The sequence below is a fragment of the Mesoplodon bidens genome (assembly GCF_964165515.1).
Source record: "Mesoplodon bidens genome assembly, chromosome: 12".
NCBI classification, from domain to species: domain Eukaryota; kingdom Metazoa; phylum Chordata; class Mammalia; order Artiodactyla; family Ziphiidae; genus Mesoplodon; species Mesoplodon bidens.
The window spans coordinates 77,149,785-77,173,691 of NC_138168.1; the positions used below are offsets into that span (position 1 = coordinate 77,149,785).

Sequence of the window (23,907 nt, forward strand, 5' to 3'; positions counted from 1 at the left end):
GCAGCTCAAGGAGTATGAGGCCCAGCACCGGCAGTCAGCTGCCTTGGACCCTGCTGACTGGCCAGACGGTTCTTACCCACCGTTCGATGGCTCATCAAACTGCAATGTAAGTTTGCTGTCTCTTTGAGCATCGTAACCACTCCTACTGAAAAGGGACAGCCTACACAATTTCAGCCTTTAGACTTCTTTTTGCAGTCGCCACCTCCCACCTGGATCTGGAAAGAGGTGTCTCTTCTGACGTGTTATTCTTTTCTTTACCTGGTAGCTGGGACAGCGCTATTCATGCTGTTTTTTTTTTTTTTTTAATTGAAGTAAAGTAGACACAACTTAAATTTTACCATTGTAAGCATTTTAAGTGTTCAATTCAGTGACATTAAGTACATACACTTTGCTGTACAACCATCTTCACAACCCACTTCCTGAACTTTTCCATCATCTGAAACAGATATTCCATAACCATTAAACAATAACTCTCCATTCTCTCTTCACCTTCCCCAACTCCTGGCAACCACACTTTGCTTCTTGTCTCTATGAATTTGACGAGTCCAGGTACTTTATATAAGTAAAATCATACAATATTTTTCCTTCTGTGTCTGGTTTATTTCACTTAGCACCATGTTTTCAAGACTCGTCCACATTACAGCTATACTAGAACTTCATTCCTTTTTATGGATGAACAATATTCCACTGCACATATATACCACATTTTGTTTAATTATTCATCTGTTGATAGACACTTGGGTGTTTCTCCCTTTTGGCTATTGTGAATATTGCTGTTATGAACACTGGTATACAAGTGTCTCTTTGAATCCTTGCTGTCAAATCCTTTCCGTATATACGTAGGAGTAGAATTTCTGGATTATACGGTAATTCTATGTTTAACTTTTTGAGGAGCTGCTCTACTGTTTTCCACAGTGGCTATACCATTTTACATTCCTGACAGCTGCGTGAAAGTTCCAATTTCTCTGCTTCCTCACTGACACTTGTGATTTTCCCATTTTTGATACGTCATCCTAATGGGTATAAAATGATATCATTGTGGTTTAGATTTGATTTCTCTAGTGTCTAATGATGTTTAGCATCTTTTTATGTGCTTGGCCATTTTTATACATTCCTCAGAGAAGTGTTTATTCAAGTTATTTGCCCATTGCTGAATTGGGTTTTTTGTTCTGTTGTTGGTTGTTGAGTTCTTTTTAGAGTCTGGATATTAATCCTGTATCAGGTACATGACTTGTAAATATTTTCTCGCATTCTATGAGTTGCCTTTTTACTCTCTTGATAGTGTCCTTTGAGGCAGGAAAGTTTTTAATTTTGAAGTCCAATTTACATTCATTTTTGGTGTCATAACTAAGAAATCATTGCCGTATCCATTGTCGTGAAGATTTTCTCCTATATTTTCTTTTAAGAGTTTATAGTTTTAGCTTTTAAGTTTAGGTCTATGACCCATTTTAAGTTAATGTTTGTATATAATATAACATATGGGTCCAACCTCATTCTTTTGTGGGTAGATACCTTGTTTTCCCAGAACCACTTGTTGAAAAGACTGTCCTTTCCCCCACTGAATGGTCTTAGCACCCTTTTTGAAAATTAATTGACCATATATGTGAGGGTTTATTTCTGGGCTCTCTTATTTTATTTCTTTGGTTTATATGTCTTTCCTTTGCAGGCATCATACTGTTTTGATTAAGATAGCTTTATAGTAAGGTTTGAAATTGGAAGGTGTGAGCCCTCCAACTTGGTTCTTCTTTTTCAGATTGTTTTAGCTATTAAGGTCCCTTGAGATTCCATATGAATTTTAGGATGGGTTTTTCTATTTCTGTGAAAAGTGCCATGAGATTTTGATAGGGATTTTATTGGACCTGTAGATTGATTTGGGTAGTATTGTCATCTTAACATGAAGTCTTCCAATCTGTGAACACAGCTATTCTTCCATTTATTTATGTCTTCTTGAATTTCTTTCAGCATTGTTTTGTAGTTTTCAGTGTACAAGTCTTGTCTCCTTGGTTAAGTTTAATTTTAAGTTTTTTATTCTTTTTGATGCTATTATAAAATGAAATTGTTTACTTAATTTCCTTTTTGAATTTTTTATTGCCAGTATATAAAGATGGAACTGATTTTCCTGTGTTGATTTTGTATCCTGCAACTTTGCTGAATTTCTTTATTATCTCTAACAGATGTGTGTGGGTGTGTGTAAAATCTTTAGCATTTTCTACATATAAGACCATGTCACCTGTGAATAGAGGCAATTTTTCTTTTTCTTTTCCAGTTTTGATGCCTTTTATTATTCGTGCTATTTTAATGTGACCCAAGCATTGCTTCTCAGGAGTTCCACCAAGATCATAGGAATTAGAATTCCAGAGTTTCAAATAGACATTTCAGGTGCTATCATCAAACTGCATGGAGAATGGAGGGAGTTAACCTTTTTCATCTATTATGCAATTTTTTTTTGGTTTTCAAGATTTTGTTTATTTGAGTAGTTTGTAGCTACTATGCAGTTGTTTTGTTTGTTAGGTCCTCTCTTCCTTAAAGTCTGGAAGCAACTCTACCTCCATTTCTTTAGACTTTTGTTTCCTCTTGTCAGTGCTCCATACAGCCAGTCATCTTTCCAAAACATACCTCCCTTCTTACATTCGTGTGTTTCAGAAAAGCCTGATGGTTTTCCAGTTTTACAAGATAAATTCAAACTTCTTGGCACACTCAAGACCCTCTGTGATCTGGCCCTAATCAATTTCTCTACTCGCATCTGTCACCCCTTGCTCCTGTAGGTCTCCACTCCATCCGCATTGGACCCTGAATGCCTTACTGATCACACTTTGTATTTTCACACTCTCTGCTTTAATTTGTGCATTTCCTCTACCTAAAATGTCTTCCTGCAAATTTTTCCAGGTAAAAATCTATGCATCTCTCAAGGTGAAGTCCAACTGCCACCTCCTCTGAAACTTTAGCATCCTCAAGTGTATTTTTATAGCTTCCTGTTCTGTGCTTTGTTAAACGAGTTTGCTACATGAAACCTAACAGTTATCCTGGAGTATCAGAATTCATTGTATATATTTCAACCTCCATGGAAATTGTGAGCTCCTTGAGCAAGAAAGGCAGCTGTATTATCTTTGTGTCTCCAATGAGTGCCTAACTCAGTGTTCAGCTCATGTAGCCTGCTTGAGAAATATTTAGTGAACAAACTTGTATTTGAATGGTCATCCTTCCTGGCTGCCTTAAGAGCATGTTTTATGTCTTGAGACTATGGACTCAGTCTTTACACTTCTTTGCATCTAAGTAACAAATGATGGCATATCGTTAGTAAATATAACCCTCCCACTACCTTCTTGTCCCTGGTTTCCTGAATCCAACACCAGATTCCATTGCAGCTAAAACAAACAAACAAATAAACAAAAACCCCAAAGGATTATTAATTTGAAAGCTCTGCTTGGTTTGCCTTTGTGTGGAGGGGGCTGAGACGTTACCATTTATAATAATAAATGTGTCATATGCTAGCCAGCAGCATGTCCTGGGACTATGAGGTAATCAAAGGAACCATGTCCATGGTTTTCACTGTGCCTTTTGGGGTCTCTTATCCCCTAGTTCTAACATAATATAAATGTAAATCATGAATCCAAAGAATCATGAGGAATAAATATCATAACTCAGGACTGATGTGATTCAAACCCAGCTCGGGGGGAGAACACATAGCCTCAGTTGTCCATAGTGGGTCTTTTAGTGTCCGTCTCACTGGATACTGTCCTGATTAATAGCATCTGAGTCAAGGGAGAGGTTACAAGACTATCCATTCAGAGAAATAGGCCTGTAGTAAAACCTCACATACTTAGATGGTAAGGAGAGAGGCTTATCTCATTTAGGAAAAAGTTACTATAAATAGAGTACTGTAGGCATTTTGAACAAGCTGCTAAGAAAGTATTATATTAAGTATTGGTTTGTTGAACCCCTTTCAGAGGGTAAATCACAACCATCACCTTGATATCAGCTGACAATGAAATGGGTACTTCTTAAAAGTTGGGCATTTGTTCTCTTGAGCATTTCTTTGTTCATTTAGGAGGCATCTGTGGAGCCTCTGCAGAGCGCTTGCTATGTACTAGGCTTCACGCTAGGTATCCAGGTTACAAAGGTGAAGGAGAGAGAGAGGCCCTGCCCCAGTGGAGTTTACCCTGCAGTGCAGAGGTTAAAATTAGCCTCACACGTGCTCACACAGACTCGCGCACCTGGTTACATTATTAACTCCTTACAAACTGTTTCTTCATAGACGGCTCAAAAATAAACTCAGCCTTTCCTAGTTGGAGGGAGGGCCAGGAGTACGATATGCTCCTTCCACTTCCAGCACAATTTCCCAGAAGCTCTAGAATGACTTGTCTTTTTGCTAAAAGATGTAGGTGAAGACAGTCTAGTCAGCAGTGGAGAGAGTTTTGTGAAGAAAGGCTGTTTACTCTGTGTGTTTTGCTAGCTGCCTTTGTGCAAACAACCCACACCCATGTTCAGTCACACTGTTCATTACTACATGGTAATGAACCGTTGGCACCGAAGTTTGCTTGTACTTGACTGTGATCCCGATGTATGTGACACTTGCCCTTCCTACCCTGACTTTAGTCCGTCCCATGTTTCCTGGAGACTCAGCAAGAAACTCCATCCAAAATATTCTTTCTTACTGATGCTCCATTTGCCTACTAGCAGGGTAATTAATTTCAGATAATTCCCACTGTGTCCTGCTCCAGCTGCCTTGGGTTCGGTGCTTTGATTATCTTTTGTGCGAGGGCCAGGGCTTTTCAGCTTTCTATCGATTCTTTTCTATACTGAGATGCAAATAGCCCACTGGCCATAGTGGGGAATGCCCAGGCCATGAAAGTTGCAGAGATCATAAGGCCTTTGTCACCAGACCTCAATGCCTATATTGATGCCTGTCGTGCTTTAGGGTTTCATTTGCATTGATTCATAGGCTTCCCCCACCCCCAGAACTGGCATTCGATAATTGCATGTTGCTTCACAATAAATCCATATTCACATTCTCAGTTTCCAAGAGTATAAAGTACTAAAGATAGTTACCAGGGGAAGTGAAAAATAGCTTTCTCTTTGCCAGAGGGGAATCTGTTCTCTGCTGTTTTTCATTAATAACAAACTTCTGTTGTGAGTGTTAGAGTTTTTAAAAAGAATTTCTGGTTGCGTACTTAACTGGATTCCTTGTTAAACATCTGAACGCTTATTTTAATATTTTTCATTTTATTTTAGTAACTTTTGTTTTCCTTCGCCTCCTGCAGGGGAAAGGTTGTAAGAGTTCTCATTTTAAGCTTTCAGCTTTGTGCATTGAGGTTCAGTTTACCTTCTGATTAAGAAAATGTTTAAAGAAATTGTGCTCTCTATCTTACTGGGGTTTAAAGTTTTTTTACTCAAGGCGTACATTTTAGTAAATCATAGTTTTTGTTTTTACAAAAATGGTAGGTAAGAGTTGGTGATCTGTACCTGAAATACTTCCAGTGAACTCTCTTTCTGAAAAATGTCAAATTGTAAATTATTTGATTATGATGCTATTCAAATTATTTTTTTAATATATACTATATAAAGAAATATTAAAGCAACAACAAGGACAGTAAAGCACCAGAGCTCTTAGAGTCCATTGCAGACACCTATTTTGGTCGCGTTCAATTGTTTCACTTCATACAAACTGTGTTCCAGAAAAAGTTGGAATTTTGTTTCTGTATCTGGAGCTCCTTACCAGGGTGAAGCAATTATGGTGAAATGTTTTGTGAAGTGAATTATTTTGTAAATCAAGTCATCGTTTCATAATTGATCACTTTTACATTTGGGGAAATTTAGAGTTGGGAAATATTTGTGCAAAGAGTGCTATGTTATCACTGTGGTGTTATAATAATACCTTACACCCATATGTGCATCTCTGCATAACCTTTAATTCCAATTCTGAATATAGCTTTGCCACTAACCTGGGGAGTCATGTGGTTGAACTGTGTCCAGATTTGGGGTAACAAAGACACAACATCAGGTGGTCATTTCTTCCACTTTTTACAAAATACTATTTTAAGTGTTTCCCTGATTGAGGACTTTCAAGGTCGCAACTAAAATATCCCCATATTGTTGGCATGATGCAAGACTCTTAAATCTTTTGGGGGCTTTCTAAAATTATAAACCATAAACTTGGCCCTCACCAGGAGATGGTTTTTACTGAGGCTTTTCAGAGTCATTTCACCTACCTCAATTACAGCCATTGTCTTCCAGCCAGAAGATTCAGGTCTGTTGTTTTGGAAGAAGAGGTTGCTATAGCCTTAGTCTAATCTAGAACTTTCTAAAAGATAGTGTGCTGAAGGCCAGGAGAGCATTCCACAAAGTTACTTTTTTAGTGGTTCTTGGGGTGAATGGCCTAATTTCTATTACGGCCAAAGAAAAGGTGGACAATTTAATCATTTAATACAGAATGTGGTCAGAGAACAGAGCTCATGCTCATGGGGTGTTCCTTTCAGGGCAGAACGATGCTTCTGCTTGTCCAAGAGACGTCTGTAAATGCAAGGTGCTCTTTGTAGAGTCCAGGACTCTGGGTTGAACCAGATTTTTTAAAACTTGGCTATTCTTAAATATAATTAATAAAGTGAAAAGAATTCTTATTTTGAATAGGTTTCTTTTTCTAGACAATGCCTATAAGTTAAAACTTATCAGAAGTTTTATTTTTATATTGCAAAGGTGTTAAAGGAAGATAGAAACCAATAGTATTAGCTTGGTTGTTTGGGGAAATCTGATTCCCAAACAACATTGTCATTTTTTTAATGACAATACATGATGGATGTACAGAATTGTCTTCCACCTATAGATAGTACCAGCGATTTTTTAAAAATAAGATTTTCATATTTTTGCTGATTTTGAGTAAATAGTTATTGGATGCATAAACTATGTGAAGATTCACATAGACCTTAGTATTAAAGTTGACATTATAGGTCCAGTAAAGGTATCTTTATGTAAATGGTTGACCTTCTTTCTACTGTCTTTCTGCTCTTATATTATTGGTTTTATAAGGAAATTTAAGAGAGAATAGATTCCAAGCATAAAAATAACTTACATTACTGAATGTAAGTTACAGTTTGCTTTTAATCATGTTGATATGTTTTCTTTGAATCTCTCTTCCTAAAGGATTTTTTTTCGTAACAACATATGGGTTTCAGCTGAAAAGGGTTCTCACTGGCAAGGTAAGTTTTGATTTGTGGCTAGAAAATGGTTCTGCTTGTTGTAGCTTTAATTCTTATACTAGCTAGGCTTAAATACAACATGGTTGGATGTGTGCTTTGGCTCTTTATTTCTTGAACAGAGGAAGAGCTTTACTCAACTCATTTGACTTCTAATTTGACCAGGAGAAAGAGCAGAAGTATGGCCTAGCGGTAATTTGCCAGAGGGCTTTTTTACCCTGTTTGCTTGGGCTAGCATCTTCATGCCATGCTATGTTACACTGTGTCAAAAAAAGGGACACTTTTCTAAATCTTTCTAAATATAACTATAGCAAAGGTAACTCTTATTGATTCAGGTCTTTTAATGCATACTTGAAGCCTTGAGATGATTATTCAGACTTTCATAGATACCTTCTACAAATTTCTTTTTTACTTGGCTGGGTGGGAAGAGGAAGCACTATTCCTCTTAATTTTAACGAAAGTAATTTTGAAATGAAAATGATAGTAAAATAGAGACATATTAAAATTCTCTTTAGAAGAGTAGACGTAATGATTCTTTAGACCTGTAGCTTATGGAGAGACTAGAGACAAAATCAGTCCATTGGAATAACATGTGTCACAAAGTCTTGTGAGAAAGATGACTGTTGCTCTCACTGGACATAAGCTGACCAAGAACCACTGCTTAGATGACTTCTTGTCATTTATTCCACACCACCCTCTCTCCCCAGCCTTGTCCCTGGGAGAAGGGCCAAAGTTTGAGGCGTGTGTTTGCTGTGAGTCCCTTGAGATCATCATCTTTAAACAAAGTTAGACAGGAAGGAGGCTCTGGCCTCGGGAAAGCCAGGCGTTTGCCCGGTGAGGGGGCTGGTTAAAGCTCACAGATGTGAGTCAGACTTTGGGTCCAGATCCCAGCTCTGCCACCTATTAGCTCTGCATCTGAGGGCAAGTTGTTTCATCTCTTTGTGCCTCAAAACTTGGGCCGAGTGTATCTACCTCACACGGGCCTTGCAAGGATTAAATGGCACCAAGTAAATACCCAATGAACGCCAGCCTCTATTGCTTTATGTGACGATCTTCTACCTCGCCATTAACTGTCATTTTTTTTTTTTTTTGCGGTACGCGGGCCTCTCACTGTTGTGGCCTCTCCCGTTGCGGAGCGCAGGCTCTGGACACGCAGGCTCAGCGGCCGTGGCTCATGGGCCCAGCTGCTCCGTGGCATGTGGGATCTTCCCGGACCGGGGCATGAACCCGTGTTCCCTGCATTGGCAGGCAGACTCTCAACCACTGCACCACCAGGGAAGCCCTAACTGTCATTTTTAAAATACTGGAGTTCCCTTCAAAAGTTTTATTTATTTTTTTTCTTCTTACTTTTTTTTTTTTGCGGTACGCGGGCCTCTCTCTGTTGTGGCCTCTCCCGTTGCGGAGCATGGGCTCCGGACGCACAGGCTCAGCAGCCATGGCTCACAGGCCCAGCCGCTCTGCGGCATGTGGGATCTTCCCAGATCGGGGCACAAACCCGTGTTCCGTGCATCAGCAGGCGGACTCTCAACCACTGCGCCACCAGGGAAGCCCAAAAGTTTTATTTTTGTACATGCCGTTAACATGGCAGCAACGCTTCTGCTTTTGAATATTACGGCAGACAGACTGGAGTTGTCAGAACAAGCTTAATGTAAATAGCATGTGTTTAATTGGTTATGTTTTTTACCAAACACATAATCAGTTTATTTTCTGTTTCAGAAGGTGTAAGTGTCTGTGGGCTTAGGAACGGCTCTGGTATGATTTCAGTAACATATGTGGCCTTAGGATTACTGTTTGGGAAAAATAAACACTAATTGTATTGAAATTATCTAGGGCCATATAGTGCCAATGAGGCCGTCTCGTTGAGCATGTGGGTGTGCGCTTCCATGCCTGTTACGCTGGGGGGCGCTCTCACAGCAGGCCCAGAAATAGTTGGAAATTGGGCTCTTTGCACCTGGCAAACCAGCCAGGTATCAGTACACGTCTATCTTCACTGGTTTGTATGGCCACAGGGAGTTGAGGATGCTGCCTGCACACCCTCTTCAACACACCAAGGGCCACGTGAACAAAAGTAAATAATGACAAAATATCCAGGTACAATATAATCTGAGGGTTATGTAACCTATTGTTATCATTTTTAAAATTTAAGTTAGTTTTCGGGCACATTCTGGTCTGTTATTTCTTTTCTTTTGTTTTTTTTTTTTAAGATTTTACTGTCACCCTCAGCTTCATCTTTCTTTCTTTCATTTTTAAATGTTTTTGGCCGCACTGTGTGACTTGCGAGATCTCAGTTCCCTGACCAGGGAATGAACCTGGACCCTCGGCAGAGAGAGCGTGGAGTCCTAACCACTGGACTGCCAGGGACTTCCCTGTTGTTTCTTTTATTAGGTCGAACCACGTGAACTGGAAATATTAGCTTTTGACCTTAAAAATAGCAATCTCATTTGTCCAACCTAATACGTAAATACCAAACAGGATCTACGACATGTACCCTAGCTAGCTGATTATATCTAAATACAGATATTTGTAATATAATATGGGTTAAGGATTGGCATTTAGATTTGCAATGCCAATTTCTACTTCACTTTTAGGATGAACCTTAGGGAGCTTGGGGTAAGAGAGGATTTCCATTACTTGTTTAATGATAGTGATTCATCACATGTTAATTCCTCATTAAATCATTTGCCCTGGTACCAAATCTTATATAATGGATGGGTTGGAGAGAGACCCAGGTCCTGTCATGGTTCATGAGTCAGATCCAGACTGAGGGCTGCTTCCAGCCTAAGCCAACTTACTGAAGTCATGGACTGCCCATCACTTGTTCAGAGTCCATTTGAACTGTAAGTCACTATATCGAAACTCTTAGAACTATACCCAGTCATCAAGGACATTCATCTAGAAAGCAATATTTTAACACAACCAAATTCTAATTCAAATTATAATTATTCACAGAATCATTTCTGTAGAAATATCCCTTTATTCTCTTCTCTGTCCCTTTCCTTTCCCTCTTTGTGTCACACTCCCTCTCATCCCTGGTTGATTGTACTATTACTAGTATAATTCTAATAACATTGCATAATTAGTTCCTACAAGGACACTTCTTGCCCTGTGCTTTTGAGCCAGAGTGTAGGTGAAAGAATGCCATCTTGAACATTCTGTTACTCATTCATTGTGCAAACATTACTGAGTACCGACTATAGGTCAGTCCCTACACACAGGAGTGTATATTTGAGAAGGAGAGACAAGTGGATAGCATGGTTGGGGCCTTAATTGGAATATTTCTACCGAGTGTGTGAAATACGCACAGAAAGTCTATTAAGCCCCAGTGAGGAGAGTGTGGAAAGCCCAGTGAAGGTGACTGAAAGTGAGCAAGAGTTCCCCAGGAGGAGGAAGAGAAACCTGTTAGGTAGAGGGAGCAGCAAGGCCAGTGGCTTAGGTGAATAGGTGGGTGAATCTTCAGACTTGCGTCATATGAGAAAATGGATTTAAATAATAAAGTTTTTCTCAGTATCAATATTTTGACTAATACGGTATTGTTTATTTTCTTTGCTCATTCTTATTTATAAATTGGCTCTATAATAGGTGGTTTGGTTCCTTATGACTGCAATTTGTTTTGTTTTTTGTTTTTAACTGAAGTATAGTTGATTTATAAAGTTATGTTAGTTTCAGGTGTACAGAAAAGTGATTCAGTTACACACACACACACACACATTTTCAGATTCTTTTCCATTATAGCTTATTATAAGGTATTGAATATAGATCCCTGTGCTATACAGTAGGTCCTTGTTGGTTATCTGTTTTATACCTAGTAGTGTGTATCTGTTAATCCCAAACTCCTGATATATCACCCCCACCCCTTTCCCCTTTGGTAACAATAAGTTTGTTTTCTGTGTCTGTGATTCTGTTTCTGTTTTGTAAATAAGTTCATTTGTATCATTTTTTAAGATTCCACATATAAGTGATATCATATGATATTTGTCTTTTTCTGTCTGACTTAATATGATAATATGATAATTTCTAGGTCCATCCATGTTGCTGCAAATGGCATTATTTCATTCTTTTTTATAGCTGAGTAGTATTCCACAGTGTGCATATATATATATATATATATGCCACATCTTCTTTATCTGTTCCTCTGTCAATGGACATTTAGGTTGCTTCCATATATGATTGCAGTTTTAAAATTTATATCATTTGTGGTTTTCATCTTGTCTTTGAGGTCTCATTTAATTGAATTCATGTTCTTCTTTAATTATTTTATAGAGAGAAGCAACTGTTAGGAATTTCTTCCTGTTCCTTGAGTTATATTTTCTTCTGATAGAGAGAGGGGATCAAAAGATAGAATCATTGTGTTTGTCCATGCCTTTTCTCTCTCTCTCTCTCTCTCTTTTTTTCCCCTTGTTATAGTTTGTTTGAGTAGTTCTCATGCATTTCTTTTCACTTTGATCATGCTTGGGTAACTCAGGTCACATTTTCTGTTTGTGCTGATATAATGAAGATTACTTTTTGACCTGTTTGCCATGCTGTCAGACAGTGGAGTGTTTTCCTTCCTTTATTTTGTGATCCATTCATGTTTGTTGTTGCTATAGCCTAATGTAATAGCTGGGGAAGTTGGAAAACCCAACTGAGGTGGAATGTGGTCTTCATTGGGATACCGGGGCTCGGCTTTCTCTCTCCTAAGAGTTTGTTAAATGTGCTGCATCACTGTTCACGTTGCTTGCTTAAGGGTGGGGGAATGGGTACACCAGAGCCAGTCTGTCTTTAATTTATTTTATTTATTTATTTATTTTTATTTTTTTATTTTTTTTTTTACGGTACACGGGCCTCTCACTGTTGTGGCCTCTCCCGTTGGGGAGCACAGGCTCCGGACGCGCAGGCTCAGCGGCCATGGCTCACGGGCCCAGCCGCTCTGCGGCATGTGGGATCTTCCCAGACCGGGGCACGAACCTGTGTCCCCTGCATCGGCAGGTGGACTCTCAACCACTGCGCCACCAGGGAAGCCCGACTTTCCATCTTTTCACTCATTACTCTCCTGAAGCAATTTCTGCTGCTCTTAGATCCGAAAAAGATAAAGAAGGCCACACAGTTTGCTTCCTTTTCTGTGGGTCTTCAGGAATTTTTTTCTTAGCTTGATCAGGGAGTTCTAAAGTTTAATATATTAGGTTATATACTTTTGTTTGGATGCCCTTGGTGGAGTATTTTTGCCAGTTTTTAGTAATTGTGTTTTGTAGGACACTATCGCTCATTTTGTTAGTTGTGGGAAGGATATTCTGTGGTTTAGTTTTCAGCAGTCATCATGACCTGATTGTTTTGCCAGTTAGATGACCACAAACAATTTTTCTAGCTCTAATTGATTCATTTTCTAAGCCAATGAATCAATTGGGGCCTTCTGATCACGGCCATCAGGTTAATGTGTTATTCTTTGTGTTTATAGAAACACAAAGACAAGCTAAGCTGTCTTCTATTTGGAAGTAAATTTGCTTATTGTTCATTCTACAAACATAAGGAGAAGTGTGTTAAGGTCACACATAGATCATGACTCTGGGAGGTACCTTCGGCCCATCTGCCTCCGTCTTCAACAGACACCCGTGCTGATCAGTAGCCTAAGTTTGGGCTGGAGGGAGGAACTTGGTGTCCGCACCTTCCCACCGTTGCCTTGCGGGCTCCATCAGTTCTCTGTATTCCTACGTCGTCACGTGCCTAGGCAAGGTTGTTTGGCGGCCTTGTCCAAGAAGTCATCGTGCCTGATCCATGAATCAGTCAGTCTAAGATGCCATAAAAATAATGTGACTTTGCAAACACCACCCAGTCTCTTGGGAGACTTAGCGCTTCTGGGATGAAAACTTCCATCAGCTCCAGAAACTAGAGCCTCAAAAGCATATGTAATTGCCCTACTTGGCAGTCCTGTTCTGAATCATCCTTTTTCCATGGCATGGGCTATGTGAGAATCGAATCCACTTGGGAATGAGGGGGTTTGGTGTTTTGCTTTAGTTCTTAGTGTGCCTGACACCATAGATTTGTTTTGGGTAACACTCCCCCACTCTTTACAGAGGGACCTGTAGAGTTAATTGTTGACTCCCTTCCCCTAACTTCTTTTTTATCTCAACTCACCTATTTTATATGACCAGCGGGGTTCTCTGAGCTATGGGCAGGGTGACATAATCTCAAGCAGTAAAATCTTCCAAAGATTTACAGAGTGAAGGGGAAGTCGGTTCTTTTTCCTCCACTTAACCTCTCTCCTCCCCCAGCTCCTTTCAGGAGAAGGAAAGGCATTTTCTCTGCTTCATGGAAACTTGCAGAATTGGGACGAGTGTGCTTACTTGTTATTCACATCTCCCTAGACCTGGCTGTAGGACTCCTGAGGTCTTATATTTTCTCGTTCCTTATAGGGAAAGTAGCAACGTTATTTGGGGCTGATTAAAAGCAATTCAGAGTTCATGAGTTTTAAGAAATAGAATAGAGTTTATTGTGGAATGTAGCATCCCTTTGCTGTTCCCTTGGTTTCCTAGTTAGTTTTTTAAACAGTTTCTTTAAGTGAATTAAGTGCTGACAAGCCTTTGCCTCTAGGGGATGGTAACATTACCTCAAATTCTCACATACTTTTTACAAGTATGAGTATCATGTAATTATCTCCTCCTCCTCCTTCTTCTTCAAATCTGGTGACAACTAGTTAATTTTGAAACTGCCAGAGAGATTATTTCAGTGTTACACTGTACCTCTGGGAGAAGAATGGAATTTCATCTTTTTTTCCATATGCTAACAAAAATCTCCTAATTTCAGAGGGCAATGATGTCACCAGCTAATGAGCAAAATATTTCTTACTAAACAGATGAGTCCTCCCCTGACTCCTTTGTGAAATAAGGGAAAAAAACCCACAATGTGTTTCATAGTTGATATAGTTACTGCAATTCATAAACACTTTTTAAAGTAATTCTAACTTCTTCAAAGAGTGAAACAAATTTTTCTATAAACACAAAGAATAACACATTAACCTGATGGCTCTGATCGGAAGGCCCCGGCCACAGCCGGACAGTGATGACTGGTAGCTGATCTTGAACATACCCAGCCGGAGCCAATATGCTGCCCCCCAAGGTAGGGAGTGACCTTGAATGCATCACTTCTTGGACCAGTGGAGGGAGATCAGGCATGTTGGAGAGATTATGAAATCAAGCTTGGAGAAGAGGAGGGCTGTGAAGCTGTTGTTGATTGGTGTCACATGCTGTTTATAAGGGCAGCAGCACCAGCTGAACTCTTCTTTGACTGTCCAGATAGGCAGGCATCTAAGGTCAGCAGGAGCCATGTAAACACGGGACTTCTGGGCTCATACAGGGACATGGAAAAAATGCCCCCAAAGCCATGGCGAGTGCCCGTCCCCTCACTGAAGCATGTCTCAGTTTCCCCAGCCAGAGGTGATTTCACCCACTTCTGAATCCCTGTGTCTCTCTGTTCCTCTTACCCATTTATCACAGTTGACTTACATTAATCATATTTCTGAACTTCTCTTGGGGCATCTCTACCCCCAGACTTCTAGATTATAAGCTCTGTAAGTCCAGGGGAAGCCACCTTACTCATAGTGCTATTCCTGCTTCTGCCTAATGCCTGGAATCAGTACATCCCTCCATTGATTTCAATCAGGAAATATCTATTTATCGCAAATATAGATATGATCTTTAATTGTCTCAGTGGGGAAGAATATTGTAATGTTCAGTGTTGGCAGTTGTGTGAAGAAATAGGTACTCTTTTTTTTTTTTTTGGAAGATGTTGGGGGTAGGAGTTTATTAATTAATTTATTTTTGCTGTGTTGGGTCTTCATTTCTGTGTGAGGGCTTTCTCTAGTTGTGGCAAGCGGGGGCCACTCTTCATCGTGGTGCATGGGCCTCTCACTGTCGCGGCCTCTCCTGTTGCGGAGCACGGGCTCCAGACACGCAGGCTCAGTAGTTGTGGCTCACGGGCCTAGTTGCTCCGCGGCATGTGGGATCCTCCCAGACCAGGGCTCGAACCCGTGTCCCCTGCATTAGCAGGCAGATTCTCAACCACTGCGCCACCAGGGAAGCCCCGAAATAGGTACTCTTTTTATACTACTTGTGAGATTTTAAAATAATACAGTGTTTCTTCTGAAAATTGTTAATATGTACCAAAAGACTTAACGATATGCCCATTCTTTACCCATCAGTTCAACAATCTAATCATTTATTCTAAAGAAAGAATGTATTAGATGCATTAGAAATTTTACCACAGTGTTCATCGGAGTATATTTTACAATATTGAAAAATTGGAAACATGCACATGTCCAATGATTGAGGATAGTATTTAATAAAGGATGGTGTACTTCTGTGTCTGAATACTTTCGAATCATTAATGTATTGTCATATTTTATTTTTTGAATATTTGTTGATGTGGGGAAATGTTCAAAACATGTTATGTTTTTTAAAGCAAGTTATAAAACAGTTTGAACAGTGTACATTGAGGGCCCCAGGGTTTCTCTAAAGGGAACATTAAGAGGCCGCAGTGTGGCTCAGAAGGTCACAAGTATAAGCGGGCACTTTGTTTCTATTTACACCTGTGTTCATTTGAGGGAGGCTTTGGGGACCTTGATAGTAACTGTGGCGGGGGTGGCGGTGGTGGTGGTGGTGGTGGTGGAGGAACAGCTAAAGATCACAAGGTCATCCTTTTTTTGTTGAAAAAAAAGTAACATAAAAGTGTATTGTGTGTGTGTGCATGCACGTGTGCGTATGAAGATATAAACCAAAATATTACTAATTTTTCTGATTAGGAAGATATAAGTATTTCCTTTCTCTTTTTTTCTGTATCTGCATTTTCCAAAATTTCTAATTAAAAATACATCTTGTGTTAGTAGGAATAAGCAATAAATGTTACTACTGAAATACAGATAGAGGAATGGAAATGACAGTGCTGTTTGTCCTCTTGAAGTTTGGTGAAGGGCTAGTAATACTGTGATAATGTATTGAGCTAAGTCCTAAGAGAAAGTCTGTTAGGTTGCTTTGCAGCCACCTGGCCTAAGGAAGATGAGGAGGAAAGCCAGGAAGGCTTTCCAGAGGAGGTGACACATGAACTGAATCTTTTTTTTTTTTTTTTTGGCTGCATTGGGTCTTCGTTGCTGCGCGCGGGCTTTCTCTAGTTGCGGGGCGGGGGGGGCTACTCTTCGTTGCGGTGCGCAGGCTTCTCATTGCAGTGGCTTCTCCTGCAGGCTCTAGGCACGCGGGCTCAGTAGTTGTGGCGCACGGGCTTAGTTGCTCTGCGGCCTGTGGGATCTTCCCGGACCAGGGCTCGAACCTGTGTCCCCTGCATTGGTAGGCGGATTCTTAACCACTGCGCCACCAGGGAAGCCCTGAACTGAATCTGGAAGGATGAGTAGGAGCTAGGGAAGTAGATGGGGGCGGGCAGAGATCTTCCCCAGAGAGGAATCCTCAAGTGCAGAGGTGTGCAGGCACGTGAGAGATGGGGTATCTGAGATGCTGTGGGGAAGTCGCAGTATGAGAACCAGGTGCTATGAGAGGCTGTTTCCACATAGTGTTTGCATAGCTGAGCGTAACGTGCACAGAAACTGGAAGTAAGGGCTCTGAGCACGCAGTCCTGCTTTTCACAATATGGCCCTTGGACTTTGCTCTGAGGACCTAATGAATAGTTGCTTAGAGTGAGAGTGAGATGCTCAAATCTGTCCTCTGCAAATTTGCATACTTACTATGTGCTGGGTAAGTTCAAGTCCACTACCCAGTGAACAAGACCAGCGATGATCTTCCTTTGTGAAGTTGATCTGCCCTGTTGCCACCTTCCCTCCACCAAGAAGCGTCGCAGGGTGGCCTGGACCAGGCTAGTCTTTCGAATATCCCGCAGTTTACTCAGATACACAGCAAGGGCTGGGAGCTGTGGGGCTCAAGAGTCTCAGTTTCTTCATTCTACGTGCATTATTTGCTGCAGGCCCACTGGTGCACTGGGCACCCCACTTACAAGGAGGGGAATGGACATGGTCCCTGTCCCTGTGGTGTCTCCTGTCTTCTGAAAGAGAAGCCCTTGTTGGGTGCTCATGTGGCTCCCTACACGGAGTGTCTCCATAAATACCTGGCTCCTCTGAGAGTGGCAGCAGTGACAGTTAAGAAGGGGGGTAAGGGGACTTCCCTGGCGGTCCAGTGGTTAAGACTCTGAGCTTCCACTGCAGGGGGCTCAGGTTTGATCTCTGGTCGGGGAACTAACATCCTGCATGCCGCTTGGTGCAGCCAGAAATAAGGGGGGTGGACAGGAGGAGAGACCACTGGGAGGCCAAGCAGGTCCTCCCCTCCACCCACCTCACAAAACCTGGCTCTTGAGACCCAGCTCCCTCGATCTCACACTGTAGAGGTTTTAGGACCTTCCAGGCTCCAGGCCTCACAGTTAAGGTCTCCTTTCATTCTCTCAAAGGACCCTAAGAGGCTTGTCACTGCCTGTTTGATAAATGAGAGTTCACAGGTGGCATAAAGGAGACCTCAGCCTGTGTCTGCGGGATTCCAGAGTTCTGGCTCTGAATCCTGCCCAGAATCTTCTGTGTATCTAAACAACCTGTTCAGACTCAGCCTCAAACGTTGGCCATTGTCACTTGCTTTCACGTGTTTTTGCTACTTACATGGCACCTAAAACAGCAGTTTGCAAGAATTAAAATCGCTCTTGTTTGAATTCCGATCAGTAATAGAGGGAATGAAGATGTAATAATCACTTACCGAGCTCCGAGCTCCGGTGGTCGATTATACACAATTATATACAGAATTTGTAAAACATCAACACTTTAACACAAATGTTATTAGACGAAATTTCCGTGGAGGAACACTAAGACCCACAGGAGTAGAGTGATTTGCTGGAGGACTTGGGAATTAAGGCCAGGCTGTTCTAGCTCCAAAGTCTGTGAGTATTTCCCCACTGTCTTTGGGGCATGCACGTTTTCTTAGTTTTCATGGAGTAACAAAGAAATTCAAGTGAGACTTCTACTGACAGTCTTAAGGAATTCTCAGCACAATGACGCATGCAGTGTGGTTGTCAGTCTCGGGTGAAGGAAGCCCGGATAGAGTTAGGGTGGTGCAGCAGCAAAACCATGAAGTGTCACAATCTTCCTCTGCCATTTACTGTCCGTGAAATGAGATCATGTGTGCAGATACTCAGCAGAGTGCCTGGGAATTGTGAGCATTTGATAAATATGGGTGATTGAAGTCCCACACTGGGAAAGCACTGCCCCTACTTGTGGCACATGTGGGTCCTCAGATGGCAGTGTGGAAGGGAGCGGATGTGAAACCAGAGAGGGCATCAGGGAATGGCTTTGTGAAACGGGAAACAGACAGTATAGGGAAGGTGTGGCGAACCATGGTGGGGAGAAATAATAGGAAATTCGATAAATGATGGGAGGAGGCATTTTGGGGGCAGAAAAATTGAGGGAAAGGGAATTTCATGCAGAGTGAGAGATGCCAAAGGGACGAAAGGGAGCAGGACAGGTGCCCAGGAAAAGAGGGTGAGCTCTGGCCGTCTGTGATACCCCAGGATCTCTGCTATGTGATGTCCTACCAAGAGAGGGGCCCTCGCGTAGTACATAAATAAAGACCCACACAGTGAGAGGCATCTAGGAGTGGGTAGCTCGGACTCCACAATGGGAAGGCATGACTTACCCCACTGAATGAATTTAGTCCCGAAAATACAGACATGACTTACAACCTGTGTCACGGAAACTTCACATGGGTCTTCAGTCCTGCCTTTTTAGATGGTGTTCTGTTTAAGTAACAGAATGTGATGTCGCTCCCTAGACAGCCCTGAGAAAATTAAATGACCATCTAGTGACAGAGTCCCCGTGCTCACATTTTAGAATCCAAGAGAACTCAGCTGCTCTGAAGTGATCATTGAAACAATTTGGATAAGACAGTTTTAGAAGCATCAGTGAAGGGGACCTACATTTACTCTAGTGGTTAAAATAGAAAAGAAAAAAAAACGAAGCCGGAGAGAGACAGAAAGTGACAGCTTTAGGAGAAAACCACAATCATAAGTTTTAATTCAGGAATTTCAGAAATAGCCCTAGGAAGGTGTCTATTTTCAATTGCGACGACTCCCTTCAGGGGGTGTTGGGAAGACTATCTGCAAAAAAGATCGTTTTTCAGTTCAGTCACTCGTGAGGGTGAGTCCTTGTCCCGGATTTGCTGAGATTCTCGCGTTCTTTTTTTCTTTCTCTGGAATTCCATAGACAGTAATTAAGGAACTGGAGGCCAGCGGGAGGTCAGGGAGCCTTCGTCAGTGAAAACAGGGATTGTTTGCCACGTACAACACTCCCTTTTTTCCTTGTGGTGAATAGGAGATTTGCTTAGAGCTGATGACTTCTGCCTTTCTTACAAGTTATGCAGTTAGCGAGGAACTGGGGGATCAGGCAGCAGGCAGCAAGCAGCTAATTGAAACCAGTGTCTTCACTTTCTTCTCCTTCGGATTGTAAGCTGTGCCGGCAGAGCCTGCCCGATCATGTAACTCCCAAGGAGTATGTTCGAGGAGTGCCTCACCATCACTTTGAGATTACAGAGGTGGCAAGCAGGAGTGAAGACGCGCTCGGAGTGGGGAGGGGGCGGGGGTCCCGGACGAGCTCAGGATCACCCCTGAGGCCTGCTCAATGCCGAAGCCGGTAAGTTCGCTGGACACGCTTCACGTGAAGGGGGAAATGTGCTTTCCGTCGCTTCAGGGAAAAGCTTTCTAATTGTTCCCGGCTATGATGCTTCCGTCTTTCCTATTCAAATTCCTCTAGATTCATCCTTCCCCTGTTTACTTCGCTACCTTATAACCCAGAGCATTCTTTCCTAGCTTGCTCACCCGATACTAAGGCATAGCTTTTGGAGGAGAGGAGTGAATATTATTTTGAGAATAAAGCGGGCACGCGAGGGGTTGGGTGTACGTGGGGTTGGGAGCTTAGTTGCCACTTGTGGAGGCTTCTCGTGCGGAAGACTTGGTTTCGGGCAGCTTTGCACACACGGCTTTTCATAAACCTACGATTGGGATTGGTTTCCTTCTCTTAACTTGAAGGTTAATGCCATCGACATCGTGTGAATTTCACAGGCAAATATCTCGCCAATTTCAGAATACTTTTCAGAAGTGCATAAATATAGTGTTCCCGTGCCTAAGTGTGTTTCTGCAAAAGGCACAGCTGTAATCCTGTGCTCAGCAAGGTCTCCAGCGGTCCCCAAAAGGGTTCTAGCTGCTCCCTGCAAGTTCAGTTTAATCTTTATTACAGCACGTTACTCCTGTGCCTGCGCGACTGTGCCACGCAGCTTTTGGAAAGCATTTGTCTGGCACATCATGATTTGCAAGAACTGTTTGTCACAAGGTCAGGGGCGAGTGAAGCATCTGTTACCGACCTGCAGTGACAGGCTTCAGCTGAACCGTAAGGGGATGCTTTTACTTTGCTCCATCCAGCACACACATTTTTGTATCTACAGATGCTATTAATTGTGTTCCTTTTTTTCTGATTATCCTTAATGTAGCTGTGTTATAAAAAGTTCTCCACGCTGGCTCCATGTCTTTCCCATTAGAACATTGCAGATGTGTCAAGGACGCACATGTTCCAAAAGAAGCCGAGAAGGAGGGAGGCTCCACCCTCCCTCACAAGCCAAAAGGGCCCCATAGGCTCCTCCTCATTCAGCAGCCTGGCAGGCGAATTGTGTACTCTCTCTTTAAAGCAGCTATAGTTTTGTGCCTTGGCTTGGTCAATTTGTTATGGTTTAAAACTGTGGAGCCAGCTGTCTGCAATCTGATGTAATGTTGCCATGGAAACCAGAAATGAAACACTTAAGCATTCACCACAGAATTACTACATATAGCATTAGCCAAAGTAATTAAAAGTTGAGCCATATGGGCTTTCTGGTGGAAAAATATGCAATCGAGAGGCTGGAAATTAAATGTTTCTATTTACAGTATTGTAAATCCACATCCTTTGGTGGGGTAAATCAGTTGCCTTTTCTACTACAGGTTTGGAGGTGGGGGGTTTTATACAGATGATTGAGTTTTCACCTTCTAATTTAGAAGCTGGTCAAACTAAAGTTTATCTTAGCACTCTGACCTGGGCTAGGACAGGGAGGGGAAGAGATACCATCTCCGTGTTTGAATGTATATAAACATACACTGTTATTTTTTTCACTGTAGTTTATTTAAAACCTGTTTTACAATAACTCTTAGTCTATTTCTTGGAATCAATCATTCATTTTATATACATTGCAGATTTCCCTCATCTTCTACAAAGTTCCTCTAGGTGTGGGGGTTTCCTTTATATACCCATATCTGTTTCTTAATTTTAAAAAATTCTCACACCCCCATCTCACACATATATCTCTGGGGGGTGTATTTTCTGAATAAAAAGACAAGTCTTTTCTTCAGCATTTGGGAAGTGGCACATGCTTATTTAAAAGGAGACACGTAAAATGAGGAATTTAAGCTTTACTCCCTAGTTTAAAAGAAAACTGCATGCCGTTTACAGAGTCTTTATGTTGAAACAGCTGGAGAGAATTTTTTAAAGGCAAATATTTCACAACTCTTTTTCCTCTGGACTCAGAAGGAAGTGAGAAGTCAACACCTCTCTCAATAAAAAGTATCCTTGGGATACACTGTTCAACTACCTTCAGTGACTTCTGGGCTCACTTAAGAGGAGATTTTCTATTTTTAAAATGATAATAATAAGATATATATGTATATATATATATATCTTGAATGACTTTGGTTTTATCCTACATGTCTCTTCATATAAATTGTGCTGCATCTATCTCATTTAGTGTTCAGAAACATGCTAATGCAAAGAAAGTTATTGGTTGCTATGATTTGTGATTTGTCAGTGGCAAACACCTCCAGACTTTTAGTTTTTTTAAAGAAAAAGAAAAATAACACTAATTCAAAGTTCTAAAGAGTTCTTGTTCCTCAAAGATAGGTGGAACATGCGAAAGCAATTAAATAAGTACCTGGAATATGTTCTTTTTCGCCCCAGTGAATCTTGGCCAGAGGAAGGTAGGACTGGTGGGGCATGGGGTAGGGTAGGGGAGCTCATTGCCTTTAAATCTGTTGTCCTGGTTTAACTGTCTTGATTTCTCCCTGAAAAGCTCCTTCTGGTAGTCTGTTTCCTACAAGTGATTTGTGTCTTCGTGGACTCAAGATTTTTGTATGACTCCTTTCCAGGTCCCATTTCTCTTTTTACTTCCCCCCAGCCCCCATGCACACCACCACTAGCAACCCCCAGGCTAGGTATGAGTGATCTTCATCCTGTGATGCAGCTTCCTGAAACTTATTTATGGACAATCTGTGCTTATTTCATTTTCACTTGACTTCAGAATTTTTTAATGTGAGGGTTATAGATGGTCTAGATTTGTAGGTACAGAAGCTTTCTGTAATCAAGTGTTGACTCTTCTATTAGAAGTACTTGACTTTTGAGATACATCAAGAAGGCAGAATGTTTTTGAGTGTTTATGTGTAATTCCATGCACTGTGGTTTTGTTCAGGTGCTGATTACCCAGAATGAGGGCTAACCAAGTTCTCATTCCTCTGGTTGACCACTCTGACCATTCCATCGCAAACCAACAATTCATCCAAGAAAAAGTCAAATCAGACAATTGCCATTATGTAGTAGAAGCTGTACTTATTATTTTAATTTGTTACATTTTAAGTTTTAGACCAAATGCCTTAAGCCTGATTACCGGCATGCAATGTATCCTCCTTCCCCTATTATCTGGGCGTCGATTTCTGCTCTTCATTACGGGGTAACCAGCAGTTAACCTTAATTCTGAAATATGTATGCAATATTTTACCTAGGACCTTTAAAGAAATTGGACATTGACATACTTCACAGAAGGGAAGCCTGAGAAATACCCCTGTCCCAATGACTGGCCATTCATGGGTTATAATAATTATTCTTTAGCGAGTTAATGGTTTGCTTATAATTTTGCAATGAGAAAGTGCCATGGCTCCAGTGCTGGGGACTCCAGGGCGAGGACAGAGGCCATGATATGGGCCATATCTCCCTTACGTAGGGCCAGAGTGCTACAGACACACTTGTGGACTCAACAGCAGGCACTGTTTTTTTCTGCCTAAGTAATTAATATAATCCCTACCTCATTTCCTCTCGACCTGTTCTCTGCTAACTCTTGCTTACCTATTTAGTTTCTATAAAATTGGGATTAACGAAAGCGTTTCTTGGAGGGGGGAGTTCTCCTTATTAGGCTTGTGTTCGGAGATGTGGTTTGTTTTTGGTTGGAGGCATTTCTCTCCGGACTCGTGTCAGTGAACTAGGTTGGAGGAGATGGAGAGAAGGCTGTTGGCAGGATGCGTGGGGTGAACTGGAGCCGCTCCGAGCGGCCTGGGCTCTGCGGAGGCTGCGCACTTCCGCCGGGCTCTGCGCTCCCGGGGATACCTGCTCGCCAGGCCCAGGCAGCACATCCACTGAGTTGGAGACTCTGTTTCACATTTTGAACAGATAAAACAGAGGAAGCTGCATGTTGTATGTTGAAGCTAACTTGGAAACGAGACCCGCATTTTGTTCACAAGGAAAGGATTGTTTTTCGCTTGGGTCACTGCTGCAGAGAGACTTTTTTTTTTTCTCTCTCTGTAATGTTTGATACTTGAGGGGAAACAGCTGGACTGAGCATACTTGAATCACTGCAGAACGAAATGGGATGCTGGGGAATATGGACAGGACTGTATGGCTGAAAAGGTCAGCTTTTTCCCTTGTCCCTCA

At 41.6% G+C, this 23,907-nt stretch overlaps 1 protein-coding gene across 3 annotated transcripts in view; it reads left to right on the forward strand.

Moving 5' to 3' along the window:
• SASH1 (SAM and SH3 domain containing 1) overlaps positions 1–23,907 on the forward strand; it is a 264,505-nt gene that overhangs the window by 202,364 nt on the left and 38,234 nt on the right. For 2 of the 3 annotated variants that reach the window (XM_081251035.1, XM_081251034.1), the window contains exon 8: positions 5–106. In XM_081251035.1, coding sequence (XP_081107161.1) covers positions 5–106 — 102 coding nt within the window. Of the gene's footprint in view, positions 1–4; positions 107–19,386; positions 19,825–23,907 lie in introns of those variants that run through there. The other variant, XM_081251036.1, reaches the window with a different exon arrangement.